Source organism: Euleptes europaea, chromosome 1, assembly GCF_029931775.1.
Source record: "Euleptes europaea isolate rEulEur1 chromosome 1, rEulEur1.hap1, whole genome shotgun sequence".
NCBI classification, from domain to species: domain Eukaryota; kingdom Metazoa; phylum Chordata; class Lepidosauria; order Squamata; family Sphaerodactylidae; genus Euleptes; species Euleptes europaea.
The window spans coordinates 19,754,249-19,766,926 of NC_079312.1; the positions used below are offsets into that span (position 1 = coordinate 19,754,249).

At 47.8% G+C, this 12,678-nt stretch overlaps 1 protein-coding gene across 1 annotated transcript in view; it reads left to right on the forward strand.

Annotated features, from left to right (window-relative positions):
- C2 (complement C2) overlaps positions 1-12,678 on the forward strand; it is a 47,335-nt gene that overhangs the window by 22,672 nt on the left and 11,985 nt on the right. Inside the window, exons 8-10 of the mRNA XM_056844632.1 lie at positions 2,536-2,667; positions 3,583-3,672; positions 7,793-7,933. Coding sequence (XP_056700610.1) covers positions 2,536-2,667; positions 3,583-3,672; positions 7,793-7,933 — 363 coding nt within the window. The remainder of the gene's footprint in view (positions 1-2,535; positions 2,668-3,582; positions 3,673-7,792; positions 7,934-12,678) is intronic.

The window sequence follows — 12,678 nt, forward strand, 5'->3', positions numbered from 1 at the left end:
AAGGACCTCTGGGGGCAAGGTCCTGATTCGAGGGGTGCCTGGAGGAAGTAGCTAATTTTATAGGGTTGCCAACTCAGCGCTGGGAAATTCCTGGAGATCTGGGAGGTGGAGCCTGGAAAGAGTTGGGGTTTAGGGAAAGGACTAGGGATGGACTTGAGATGCCAGTCTCTAAATGGGATCAGGAGATCCCTGGGAATTGCAGGTCATCACCAGACTACAGAGATCAGTTCCCCTGGAGAAAATGGCTGCTTTGGAGGGTGGCGTTGCACCCCACTGAGGTCCCTCCTCTTCCTAAACTCTCTCCTCCCTGGACTCCCTATCCAAATCTCCAGAAATTTCCCTGAGTTGACAGCCCTAATTTGGGGTGGCATTTTGGGCTGCAGAGGGAGGTAATAAAGTTGCATTCTACAAGGTTGCAGCTAGTGAACAGCACTGCTCTAAATCACAGCAGCCCAGGAAGCCTTTTGTCATGGTAGAGTATGGTGTGGGACATTTGAGCTAAACTCTCAGGCCATTTATGCTTGGTCATTAGCAGCGTGTTCCAGGCTGAAGTGCCCCGCATATTTTTTTTGAGTTTTTCCCGCTGAACTGTCATTCAGGAAGTGACTGCGAAGCTGGCGCATACCTGCTTCGTATTTCTTAAGAGCCCCTTTAACTTGACCTTTTGTGTTTACTCCGCCCCCGCCTCAAAGAATCCCCTCAAGGAAGCATGCAAAATCACAGCCGCACATTAGCTATGCAAATGGCAGGAACAAAGGAGCAGGCGAGTGGGGGTGGGGGTGGAATTTCTCCTTTTGTGTCGGGACCATGAATAGGCATTTAAAAGGTCGCATTTTAAAAAAGAGCTTTGAGCGAGCATCAAAATTGACCCTGATGTTAGCCAAAATGCCCGGTTATAAATTGTTATATGGGGGAATTAGAGAATCAATAACCGGCAATGGGCATAACTTGAGCTGGGATGCAACCTTTATCTACCAGAGTCCATACCATGACCAGTAAAGAGGCAGAAGCAATGGAATTAGGTTAAAAGTAATTTACTCAGATTATATGTTCACACGCACATACAAAACTACACATACACATCACACAACATACACAGTCTAGGAATCAAAGAGAGGAATAAAGAGACTTTTGCCATGTGGCAGGCAGAGGAGGAAATATACTGCACCTCTCTTGCAGATTAGTTGTCCGTCCTGAATTCCATGCAGTTTTGGGGGATAAAAAGGGGACGGGGGGGGGGGCTAGGTGTCCAAGCATGAACACCCCCTCTGGCAGAGTGCCAGGCAGTATGGAGGGGAAGGCCCAAGGGAGAGAGAGCGAATGGGCGGGGAGCACCCCAGTTATACTGTTTTTCTGGGGGCAGGGAGAGGGGTTGCACCCCTCCTAGGTCCCCAGGTGACAAAAGGTGACAAAAGGATTAAGCTGTGGCTGCCGGGGCAGGGTAGTGAGAATTTGGAAATCTATTCTAATTCCAATGGCTTTTGCAACTGGAACTTCTCTGCTGACGAGATTAGCATTCAGGAACAATGGGAGCGATCTGTGCAAACGTCCTGGGGTCGCTGCTGCTGAGGTGGAGGAATGACTCATCATGATATCTGGATTGCTGCTGATGACCCATTAAGCGGTGGATGTTGCAAGGGGGGGTTGCTTGACACTGATTTCCTGACATTCTGCTTCTCTTGACATGGCTGCAGCTGGAATAGAGCCTATACAGGAACATGGCTTCCCTCTGGTTCACCGGAGGCTGCCCCTGCATCTGCTTCCTAACTGCTAGCTGCACGGCGCTCGCAGGAGCGGCCGAGTCCGTGATGACGGAGCGCGCAGCGGCCGTCCAGTAGCGTTTGGGGCGGGCGCGCGGCCAGCGGAGTAGTCCAGTGTCAGCACAGTGGGTTGCCGGATCCCGTCCGGGAGGGGGGGGCAGGCTCGTATGCTAACACTGAGTAAATGGCCTCATAGTTCTAGGGTTGCCAGGTCTATTGCTACAGCAGGAGATCTCCCACTGGCAGCCCCCCAATCCTTGCTACCGTTCGGTAGGCTGGCAAGGGGGGGAAATAGGAGAAATATTGCCATCACTACACTATACTTGATCTTAGCCAAAAGGCCAAGAAGCGATATTGCCATCACATCAGCAGCATGGGGTGAACCTGGAAGTGACATCACGCCACTCTAGGATTCAGCAGAAACTCAGTGGTCAAACCACAGAGTTCCTGCTGAATCCTAGAGCAGTGTGGTGTCACTTCAGGGTTCAAGCTGGAAATGACGTTATGCTGTTGACATGATGGCAACCCCCATGTTCCCATTCCTCAGTCTTCTGAACTTCTACGTCGTTCAGCGCTGCCTTTATTTATTTTTGTATTTCTGTCTTGCTCCTGATTTACTTCTCTTCGTTTTAATGTTGTTGGCTTTAAAAATATTTATTGTTTGCCATTTTTAAAAAATCTGCTTCGTGTGCCGTCTCACGTTTGGGAGGTGGCAAAGTGTAAGTACGTACAACTCAGCCGGGGTGTGTGTGTGTCTGTTCATTCCCTCTTGCAGATCATGGCAATGCAACAGGGACCAACATCCAGGAAGCGCTGATGGCTGTCTACAGTATGATGATCAACCACCGAGCAGCTAACAGCAGGAACTGGGATCAAATCCGCCACGCCATCATTCTGCTGACGGATGGTGAGGGGCAGAAGGGGAGGTGGGAAAAGCTTGTGTGTTTCCATATTGCAGAAGCCAGGGCAGACTTAAGCATTTAACCATTTACTTCATGGCAGACTTCAGCCTTTAACCGTTTACCTCAGGGCAGACTTCAGCCTTTAACCATTTACCTCATGGCAGACTTCAGCCTTTAACCATTTACCTCATGGCAAACTTCAGCCTTTAACCGATTACTTTTACCTCATGGCAGACTTCAGCCTTTAACCATTTACCTCATGGCAGATTTCAGCCTTTAACCATTTACCTCATGGCAGACTTCAGCCTTTAACCATTTACCTCATGGCAAACTTCAGCCTTTAACCATTTACCTCATGGCAGACTTCAGCCTTTAACCATTTACCTCTTGGCAAACTTCAGCCTTTAACCATTTACCTCATGGCAAACTTCAGCCTTTAACCAATTACTTTTACCTCATGGCAGACTTCAGCCTTTAACCATTTACCTCACGGCAGACTTCAGCCTTTAACTATTTACCTCATGGCAGATTTCAGCCTTTAACCATTTACCTCATGGCAGACTTCAGCCTTTAACCATTTACCTCATGGCAAACTTCAGCCTTTAACCATTTACCTCATGGCAGACTTCAGCCTTTAACCATTTACCTCATGGCAAACTTCAGCCTTTGACCATTTACCTCATGGCAAACTTTAGCCTCAAACCGATTACTTTTACCTCATGGCAGACTTCAGCCTTTAACCATTTACCTCATGGCAGACTTCAGCCTTTAACCGTTTACCTCATGGCAGACTTCAGCCCTTAACCGGTTACCTTTACTTCATGGCAGCCTTCAGCCTTTAACCATTTACCTCATGGCACCCTTGTGGGCGGGTTGAGAAATACCATCCCTTTTGCTAAATTGTTTGGGCGTTCTCTTAGGGAAGTCCAATATGGGCGGCTCCCCCAAAGTTGCTGTGCGGAGGATAGAAGACTTCTTGAACGTGAAAGAAAACCGCAAAGACTATCTGGGTAAGTTGAATAAAGCCTACTTTGTCAGAGCAACGTATGTCCAGTCGGACCTGAGGGAAAGCCCCTCCCCGTGTAAGCCTAGTTTCTCATAAAGACCGGCAGGGGATGCCTTGGGAGCGCTTGGAAAGAGCACCTGCTTTGCACACAGGTTCATTCCCCGTAGGGTTGCCAACTCCAGGCTGGGAAATTCCCGGAAATTTGGGGGTGGACTCTGGGGCGGGTGGGATTTGGGGCGGGGAGGGACCTCAGCAGAGTCTAACGCCATAGAAGCCAGCCTCCAAAGCAGCCGTTTTCTCCAGGAGAACTGATCTCTACAGTCTGGAGATCAGTTGTAATTCTGGGAGATCTCCAGGCCCCGCCTGGAGGTTTGTAACTAGGGTTGCCAGGTCCCTCTTTGCCCCCGGCGGGAGGTATTTTTTGGGGGGGGGGAGCCTGAGGAGGGCGGGGTTTGGGGAGGGACTTCAATGCCATAGAGTCCAATTGCCAAAGCAGCCATTTTGTCCAGGTGAACTGATCTCTTATCGGCTGCAGATCAGTTGTAATAGCGGGAGATCTCCAGCTAGTACCTGGAGGCTGGGGAAGAAATAAGACACAACTGTACAGATATCAGATGATTTGGAAATTAGTACAGGAGCGAAACACTGCTTAAATAAAGTGCAAATACTTTATAAATAGATACGTGCAATAACATACAATATAGGACAATATATACAATAGGACTTACAAAAACCTTTCATAAATATTCTCAATTGTCCCAAATCTGAGTACAAAAATTCTTCTTTCGCAGACAAATGTCATGTAGTATGACGGATGCCACTAGCAATGGAGGATACGGCCGTTTCAAATTCTTGGCTAATTAACAATCCTTCTTCAGTCCTTCAGAAGGCATCTTGCATAAATTTCTACACATTTTTCATGTTCAAATTGTAGGTTACATTATATATCACACCAAGGGTAAAATTCTGATGCCGGTCCCACGTAGGGTAAGGAAGCTCAGTGTGGAAATATTTCTGTAAGGCTTTTGATAAGGTTCCACGTGATATTCTTGTTGACAAGTTGGTAAAATGTGGCTTGGATCCTATTACTGTTAGGTGGATTGGTAACTGATTAACAGATTGCACCCAGTGGTGCTTGTTAATGGTTCCTCATCCTCTTGGAGAGGAGTGACTAGTGGAGTGCCTCAGGGATCTGTCCTGAGCCCTGTTTTGTTCAACATCTTTATAAATGATTTGAATGAAGGAATAGAGGGGATTCTTATTAAATTTGCAAATGATACTAAATTGGGAGGGGTAGCAAATACAGTATAAGACAGAGCCAGGATACAGGATGATCTTGATAGGCTGGAAAACTGGGCTAAAACTAACAACATGAATTTCAACAGAGATAAATGTAGAGTTCAGCATTTAGGAAGGAAAAATCAAATACATAATTATAGGATGGGGGAGACTTGTCCTGGCAGTAGTGTGTGTGAAAAGGTTCTAGGGGTCTTAGCAGACCATATCCTGAACATGAGTCAGCAGTGTGATGTGGTTGCTACAAAGGCAAATGTGATTTTGGGCTGTATCAACAGAAGTATAGTGTCCAGATCATGCAAAGTGATGGTATCGATTTACTTACATGCCCAGTGTAATGCCAATCGCCACTTTGGGGTCAGGAATCAATTTTCCTCCAGGCCAGATTGGCCAGGGAACCTGGAGGTTTTTTGCCTTCCTAGGCATAGAGCAAGGGTTACTTGGGGAGTGGGAGGAGATAGAAGAGGATGAAGAAGAAGAGTTGGTTTTTATATGGTGACTTTCTCTACCAAATAAGGGAAAATCAAACAGGCTTATAATCACCTTCCCTTCCCCTCCCCACAACAGACACCTCATGAGGTAGGTGGGTCTGAGAGAGCAGGCACGTGAGGTGAGAGACAACAGTCATAGGTTGTTTATGCATGGGAGTTTTACCTGGGGTTCAATGCTGGCTCCACCCACATTTTTCTATAGTGAATCCAAAAATTATTATGCACCAGCAAAGTCACCAAGCTCAAATCTGGAAGCGTCTCCCCGCCCCTTGAAATCCTTTCTTGTATGAGTCTGCTCCGAGAAAGCAGGAAGCATTTGAGTCCCCGCTCCTTGAAACAATGCCTTGTAATTGGCTGTGGTCCTTACTGTGAGAGAAACATCCCCCCCCCGTGGAAACCCAAGTGCTATGTTTGCATTTTTTTGGGGGGGAAAGCAAAAACGGAACTCTCTAAAAGGAATGGGGGGAACCCAAGCATCATTTAAAAATCCTTAAGACCTGTGTGAGTCTGCTCCAAGAAAGCAGAAAGTATTTGAGTCCCCGCCCCTTAAAACACTGCTTTTTAATTGGCTGTGGGAGAAAAACGTCACCCCCAAGCTTCCGTGTCCCAGGTTTTGGATTATGCATTGAAATTTCACCTGAGCTGATCTCAGGAGAGATTGAATAATCTGGATTAAAGAGTAAGGGAAAGACCCATGATTTGCAAGGCCTGGGCGCAATTTCATCTCTAATGGATGGAAAACTCATGCATAACTCCAAGGAACAACCAAGTCAGCCTGGGGGCGAACGTGAGTGAAAGTACCCATGCATAAACAACCACAGTCCAAATACAGTCCAAGGTCAAAACACAGGTATTCAGATTAAATCCAAGCATCACACCAGAAGAGCAAATCCAAAGCACACAAGCCACAGCACAGTCCAGAAACTCAAACACACTGAGGTCGGGAACAAGTCAAAGAACCAGTAACAGGCATAGGAGTGTTGTAGATGGGTTACTTCCACACTGGTTCACCCTATCCTGGCTGCTTTTATCAGGAAACCCCTGCTGAATTATTTGGGAGCAGGTGCACCTCATCAACCTACTGAGTCCTCCAGGGACAGGTGCAACTCAGCAGTGTCTGAGCAGCCTTCCTGGCTGTCAGCCCTGATCCTGGGGTGACACAAGCTCACAGGCAGAGGTTGACCGGTGCTGGGCTGCCATCCGTGCACTACGGTGCCAGTCCTGCAGCTCCCTCGGTGTCCTTCTTCTCTGGTGTTCCACAGGTTCTGGCAGCCCCGGGGATGAGGCTAGCTGCTGTCGTGCTTCTACTTCAGTTTTGGGTCTGGGCTGCAGGACTGAGGGTGTGGTATGCTGACTTTTGCCTGAGACTCTCCCCCCTCCCTCCCCCCCCACATCTGACAGAGTCTCTGCCTTGTCTGGTGGGTCATCCTGCAGCATCTGAGGGCTGGGGTTGTTTCCCTCCGTCTCTTTCTCATCTGAGGAGGCATCAGCAGGCAGGCAGACCCACGGCACACTGCTGGACTGGACTTGGGTCTCCAAAATGCCCTCATGCGGGAAGCTCGTTGCTTGTTCACGGAGTGTGTGATGTAGTGGTAAGAGTGTCTAGTTAGGACTGGGGTGATCCGAGTTCAGATCTCCACTTCGCCATGAGGCTTGTTGAATCACCTTTGACTAATCACCATCTCTCAGCCTAATCTTCACGACAGGATCTTTTTGTGAGGATGACAATAGAGGAAGAGACAACCACATATATACCATTTTGAGCTCTTTGGAGGAAGGATGGGATAAATATAAGACGGGAATTCGTTCCCCAAAGTTGTTGATGTTTAGAAGTCAAGTAGAAGGAGAAGAAGAGTTGGTTTTTATATCCCGCTTTTCTCTACCTTTAAGGAGTCTCCAAGTGGCTTACAATCCCCTTCCCTTCCTCTCCCCACAACAGACACTTTGTGAGGTAGGTGGGGCTGAGAGAGTTCGGAGAGAACTGTGACTGGCCCAAGGTCAGCCAGCAGGCTTTATGTGGAGGAGTGGGGAAACCAACCTGGTTCTCCAGGTTAGAGTCCGCCACTCTTAACCACTGCATCACACTGGCTCTATCCCTTTCACGTGGTTTCTAATGCATTGGGTTCATCTTGCCTCATTGCCAGCTGCGAGAACTGACAGTTTTTATTTCTGGGCTCTCCAGTAACATTTCCTTTCTTTAATGAGTAGGGTAGACTGTAGCAACAGAATAAACCAGGGGTCTAGTGGCACCTTGTAAGAACTAACAATATTTGTTCCAGTATAAACTTTCATGAGTCTGAGCTTGCTCCCAACAGATGCATGATGTGTCTCATTCAGATATCTATGTCTTCGGCATTGGAAGACTGGATGTGGACCAGGCAGCCATGAACGAGGTGGCTTCTAATAAGGCGGGCGAGAGACACGTCTTCATACTGACTGATCCTAAGGAGCTCAAAAAGGCCTTCGAAGATGTTCTGGGTGAGTACAGTCTCTCGACCAGATGGGCTTAGATGGGAGAAGGAAGGGGCAGGGTTGGCTTGGGAGCACAATGTAAAGAAGCAATAAAATTAACAACTAGGATTGTCAGGGAAAGGGTTAAAGAGATTGCTGCTGAGAGTTTTGCAAAGATATACCCATTGGAGCTCAAGAAAGGGGACACTCCTGAACTCAAGGGAAAGTGTACATGTGTGTGAATGAAGGGACACGAAATGCTGAGGAGGTAGCTATAGAGATGGCAGAATGCAGCGTCTCTCTGAGGTACGGTTGCCAGCTCTGGATTAGGGAATACCTGGAGATTCTCAGCCCACTGGCAAAGCCATGGCCCTTGCTGTCCCCCCACCCCACCCCCGTCTACAATGGAGCATCTCTTTCCTTTCATCCTGTCCACAGCCCGGGGCAGGAGGAGAAGGCGAAGGAGGAGAAGAAGAGTTGTTTTTTTATATGCCGACTTTCTCTACCACTAAGGAAGAATCAAACAGGCTTACAATCACCTTCCCTCCCAGTCCCCACAACAGGCGCTCTGTGAGATAGGTGGGGCTGAGAGAGCTCTAAGAGAACTGTGGCTAGACCAAGGTCACCCAGCAGGCTTCATGTACAGGAGTGGGGAAACAAATCCAGTTCACCGGATTAGCCTCCGCCGCTCATGTGGAGGAGTGGGGAATCGAACCCTGTTCTCCAGATCATCGTCCACTGCTCCAAACCCCCACTCTTAACCACAACATCACACTGGCTGTCCCTTTGGAAAGGGAGTGATCCAAATGCAGGTTGTAGAGAACAGGAGCAGAGCAGGCTGACTGTCCATCTTGGGACAATGGTAGTTTATGCATGGGTACTTGGACTCACTTTCGCCCTGTCTGTCTCAGTTGTTTTGTCCATTAGAGTTTTCCATCCATTAGAGATGACCTTGTGGCTAGCTTTCACAAATCCTGAGACTTCCCATTCCTTTGATAACCTGACTCTTCCATCCCCCCTGAGATCAGCCTGGTTGAAATCAACATGCAAAAGGCAAAGCGTGGGACACGCAAGCTTGGTTTCTCACAGAAAGCACTACAGCCGATTACAAAGCAGCGTGTCAAGGGGTGGGGATTCAAATGCTTCCTGCTTTCTCCGAGTTCTTTCTGAGCAGAAGAATTGGTTTTTGAAATGAGGCTTGGGCTTGCTGCCCCACCCCCCTGTTCTTTTTAGAGAGCTCCGTTTTGTTTTTAAAATGCTTTTTGACACAGCACTTGGGTTTCCGTGGTGATGGGGACTTTTCTCTCACTGTAAGCACTACACCAATTACAAAGCAGCATTTCAAGGGACGGGGACTCAAATGCTGCTTGATTTGAGCGTGGAGACTGCTGGTGGATAGATTCGCACAGGGAAAGAGTGGGTTCAGTGAGCAATGGAACCTCGGGTAAAGCTCCCATGCATAAGCAACCAATGAGGGAGGGAGGATCAAGTGGCAGAAGGGTTGTCAACTTCTGGTGGGGCCTGGTGTTTTCCTGGAGTTACAAGTGATCTCCAGGCTACAGAGATCAGTTTCTCTGGAGGAAATGGAAGCTTCAGAGGGTGGGCTTCCTGGCATCATATCCCTACTGAACTTCCCTTCCCCAAATTCCACCCTCCTGACGATCTGCCCATAGATCTCCAGGAATTTCTCAACCCAAAGTTAGCCACCCTAAGTAGCAGTCTGCGCCCCCCCCAATCCACTATTTGCCCCTTGTACCTATACTGTTCCTCTGAGACAGAGGTGGGAGGGGGAGGAGGCTGAATTTGGTTCCCAGTTTGCAGACAAAATAGATTGCTCATTAATTTTCTTTAGGATCATGATTACAAAATTACCATTTTGATGAATAAAAGGGGGGAGAAATCTTTTGGCTCCAAAGAGAAAAGTTGTACTTAAATCCTTCATTTCACCCCCCTCCTCCAATGCATACGTACAGGAACTACATCCACCATACAAAGGAAGGAAGGAATTAGGCTGAGAATGGGAAGCTGTAAAACAGGGGGCATTTTAAAGGGACAATGGTCGTTTATACATGGCTAGGATGTCCTTGGTTTGTCCCTCTCATGTCTCACTCTGTTGTACCCCGAGATCAAAAAGAAGTATGCACGGTGATCTCCACCCTGAATCAATCCCGCAAACGATCAGGGAGGAATGTTCCCATGTGTAGTGCCACAGGTTAGTAGGGGAGTGTTCATCATTTTCATCACCGCTTTGTAATTGGCTGAGGCCGGTTAGAGGTTGACCTAACACTGAGTGATTTTCTTTCTTTTTCCCCACTATACATTTTTCATACCAGCATGCTGGTACACCGTCGCATCAACATAAAACTTCCTCTTTTTTATTTTTTGCAAGCATGCATTTACACCTCTCCACTCTGTCTTTCTCTGCCTTGGCAAAAAAAAAAAAAAAAGCAACTTGCCATCATGATTCTTGTAGGGTGCAACAAGGTGCGCGGCCGGGCGCTGGTGCCCCCGGGCAGCAAAAGAGCTCCAAGGGCAGGGGGTGGGGGGGAGGATTCCAGCAGGCTTTGGTGGAGGGCAGCCTCTTTGTTCTTGGTGGGGAGAGGGGGAGACCTATTCTCATTCCTTCCCACATTGTGCGACCCTCCACAGCAGCTGCTTCTGTAGCAGAGGTGTGTGTGTGTGTGTGTGTATAGGGGAACAATGGCAAAGCTCCCACCCACACCGTTTCTTGCCACTGCGGTGTTTTCACAAAACCGAAGCGCATCCCACGTCGATTCATTGTTATACTGACATACCGTCAAAATGTTTTTAAAAAATGATGAAGGAGCAGTCGTGGAATGTCCGGGTATTCCAGGCAATGGTGGACATCTTCCTGAGGTCATCCGGGAGGTAAATGGGAGAAGAAGTGGGAGGGGGAAAGTCGAATGGGGGCATGTCGGGACGCAGGAGAATCGACCCGCGCGCTGAATTACACACTGGCAAATATTCGCAATTGCCGCGAAATTTAAATTATTTTCATGACAAAACTGGGATGGGAAAACCTGGGGAAGTTTCAGAACGGGAGTAAGTTGGCCACACAGGCTGGAGAAGATAATGTGTAACCACAATGGAGAATCGCTGCATTCGCAGGAGAATTGCCAGACAGAACAGCCATGCGTAAGCAGCCAACATGTCTTTACAGCACTTGCTTTATCCATGCTACAGTGACATTTAAAGTAGAAAAAACTTGTCAGAAATCTGGCAAAAATTCTGGAGAGCAGCGGGTTGTCAGTATCCAATAGATTACACATAAAAACTGACTGAGGAAAGGATATCTGTGAACAGCTTGTAAAAGAGCAACATGCGTAGAGAATAACTTTCCTTTTTTCCCATTACTCTCAGATCCAAGAGATCTGAAGGATCTATGCGGTATTGCAAACGACTCTGCTAGCGCCCGTTGGGGTCAACAGCAACCATGGCATGTATTGCTCCAACATACTGTAAGTAATGCCAGCTCCTTTCCCTGACATAATATTTAATGCCCTCCTCTCCAAAAGTACAATCCCTATTACATTAAAATTAAAATTAATGTAGCCATAAGTTGCACAATCAGGGAGACAGGAGCGAAGGCATGACCCTACTGGTTGCCACACAGCTAGTGGCATACAGATGTACACTGAACATGGAGGTTCCATTTAGAAGAAGAAAAAGAAGAAGAGTTGGTTTTTATATGCTGATTTTGGTTGTTTATGCATGGGTACTTGGACTCACGTTTGCCCCCTGTCTGTCCCGGATATTCCTTGGAATTATGCATGTGTTTTCCTTCCATGAGAAAACACACGCCAGCCCTCGCAATATCTGGGTCTTCCCATTCCTCTGTTAACCCACTTCTTCCCTATTCCTGAGTTCAGCCTGGCTGAAATCTCCGTGCAGAAGGCAAAGCACTGGACACAGCCAGTCACAAAGCAGCATGTAAAGAGGCAGGGATGCAAGTACTTCCTGCTTCCACGGAGCTCTTTCTGAGCAAAATAAAGGCTTTTTAAAAACAAAGCTTGGATTTCTCCCCCCTCCTTCTTTGAGATTGCTCCATTTTTTGTTTTTCGTTCTTAAAATGCATTTTTATGCGGCAGTTGGGGTTTTTTGGGGGGTGATTTTCTCTCACAGTGAGCACTGCAAAGTAAGCCAAGGTTTGAACTTGGGAGACTACTGGTTCATAGATTCCCAATAGGAAAGTGTGAGTCCAGCAAGCAACAACCCTCAGGTAAAGCTCCCATGCATAAATGATGTTTCTCTACCTTTTAAGGAGAGTCAAATTGGCTTACAATCTCCTTCCCTTCCCCTCCTTACAATAGACACCCTGTGAGGTAGGTGGGGCTGAGAGAGCTCTAAGAGAACTGTGACTAAGCCAAGATCACCCAGCTGGCTTCATGTGGAGGAGTGGGGAAACGAACCCGGTCCACCAGATTAGTGTCTTCCACTTATGTGGAGGAGCGGGGAATCAAACCCGGCTCTCCAGATTACAGTCCACTGCTCTTAACCACTACACCACGCTGGCTCTCATGATTTAGCTACCATGGCTAATAGCCAGTGATGGACCTCTCCTCCATAAATGTACCTAATCCCCTTTCATGTAATCTAAGGCTCAAACTAGATTGGGGTCCCCCCTGGGCACCATGGTGCCCGCTGGCACCTTTCCTGATAACCACCAAGTGTTTTTAGAAAGTGGGCGGAGCCAGCCAGATCTTCAGCCCAGCAAGGCCTCTGATTGACCACTGGAAATTGGCTTTGGCAGC